Below are 1,632 nucleotides of genomic sequence, written 5' to 3'. Positions count from 1 at the left end.
AAACAAAACTGCAAATTACCCCAAAGAGTAGTAATTCTTAACAATTATTGAACGCTGACTAAACACATTTATAAATCCTAAAAATTCGATTACCAGAAAATTTAAAGTCGTACGAACGTTTGTTCCCGGTCCACAACTGCAACTAAATGTATTGTATTGTGCAGGTCCCTATACAGCCATAGGCTAAAACCAGTATCGTTACCCATTTACCACCACCCCAAACCCAAACACACCTTTTAAGCCGACTTAGTCCACCAATTGAAATAGTTAACTCTGCCTCACAAGCGACTAAAAATGGGACCACCCTAACTCTTTTACCTTCCCTTGGCTGTCTCCAAAACTGACACTCGGAAGCTCATCCTCTTCCCCACCCCCACCCCATAAACTGCTTTACAAAAATGTAGAACCAAACACATCTCACTGGAGTACCGGGCACCGTCGGGTCTAACCTGCAACCCCCATGCCAGCGGCTAGCCTGGGAGCTTTCAACCGGAAGGCAGTGTTAACAACTACCTCTCCCCCCCACTGCCTACTTGGATCGGCCAGTTCCAACCAAGCTTAGCGGTCTGAAACTTTCCACCAACGCAGTCCGCTCCTCACCCACTGGGCAACCATCGAAAACACAGAGGTGGGAGCTAGCCCAAGCCTTCGGCGTGCCCCTCGCAGGCCGCCCTGGGCCTCGGCTCGCTGGGCGGCCATCGCGCCGCCTCGCGCCGGCCTGTCCGAGCCTTTGCCCGGGCGGACCCGAAGCCGGCGCGCCTGCAAGCGCGTTCCCTTGCCGGCCATCGACCGTCCGCACCCCCGCGGCCCCAAGCCCGCCCGGAGCACACAGCTGAGTATCACGGCCCGGGGGGCGGGGACCCCGGGGTCGCGGATTTCGCACCCCCCCGACTCTCCCCCGAGGGAGCCCCGAACGTACCTTTCAGGAAAACACCCCCGGTGCTGCCACCGCTCTTGCCCGCCGCCATCTTCCTCCTCCCACGCCGCCTCCTCCTTACTCCATGGCCGGCACCGCCGCGGTGCTCGCGGGGAATGGGGGCCGCGCGTCGGGAAGGTAGCAGCCGCAGGGTGGCGGGCCTCGGGCTCGACCGTCCGCGAGCGGCGCTTCCCGCCGGACCGGGCTCCCCCACACAAAAGCGGGCCTGTCGGAGGCGGTGAGGCCCACGGCCTGGGCTTCTTCCCCCTCAGGCGCCTACCGGGGACCGTGAGAGGCGGCGGCGGCGGCGCTGCTTCCCGGGCCCGGTTCCCCTCGGCCCACGACTCCCCATCCACCGCCCGCGCCGGCCTCGGAGAAGCTCCGCTCCGCTCCGCCGCGGGCCCGGGAGGACGGAGAACGCAGCGAACGCTCCCACGCCTCCTGCGTCCCGGGCCGTAAAATGGCCGCAGCGCCGAGGCGAGGCGAGGCGAGCGAGGGCTCCACGACCGTCAGGCGTCCGCGACCCCTCGCTGCTCCAGCAGTGGCCGCCGCCGCCCGCCCACCCCGCCCAGGCGTCAGAGCATCAGCCCAGGCCTCGGCGACTGTCCATGTGGACGGGGGTGGGTCTCCGCCGCCGCCGCCGCCGCGCGTCGGTCGCCACAGCAGCCCCGCCGCCGCTCCTCCCCCACCGGGCTCCGGGCCCGCCCCGCCGCCGC

The 1,632-nt window shown here is 65.3% G+C and overlaps 1 protein-coding gene and 1 pseudogene across 3 annotated transcripts in view; both read right to left on the bottom strand.

Annotated features, from left to right (window-relative positions):
- Senp6 (SUMO specific peptidase 6) overlaps window positions 1–1,592 on the bottom strand; it is a 90,762-nt gene extending 89,170 nt beyond the window's left edge. For 2 of the 3 annotated variants that reach the window (XM_031345486.1, XM_031345487.1), the window contains exon 1: window positions 920–1,592. In XM_031345486.1, the coding sequence (XP_031201346.1) occupies window positions 920–968 (49 nt within the window). In that variant the 5' untranslated portion in view covers window positions 969–1,592. The remainder of the gene's footprint in view (window positions 1–919) is intronic. The other variant, XM_031345488.1, reaches the window with a different exon arrangement.
- Window positions 995–1,632, bottom strand: part of LOC116073659 — a 46,976-nt pseudogene continuing 46,338 nt past the window's right edge.

This window comes from Mastomys coucha, unplaced genomic scaffold, assembly GCF_008632895.1.
Source record: "Mastomys coucha isolate ucsf_1 unplaced genomic scaffold, UCSF_Mcou_1 pScaffold23, whole genome shotgun sequence".
NCBI lineage: Eukaryota > Metazoa > Chordata > Mammalia > Rodentia > Muridae > Mastomys > Mastomys coucha.
Note: the sequence above shows the minus strand (reverse complement) of the source record. Positions and strands in the feature narration are given on the sequence as shown.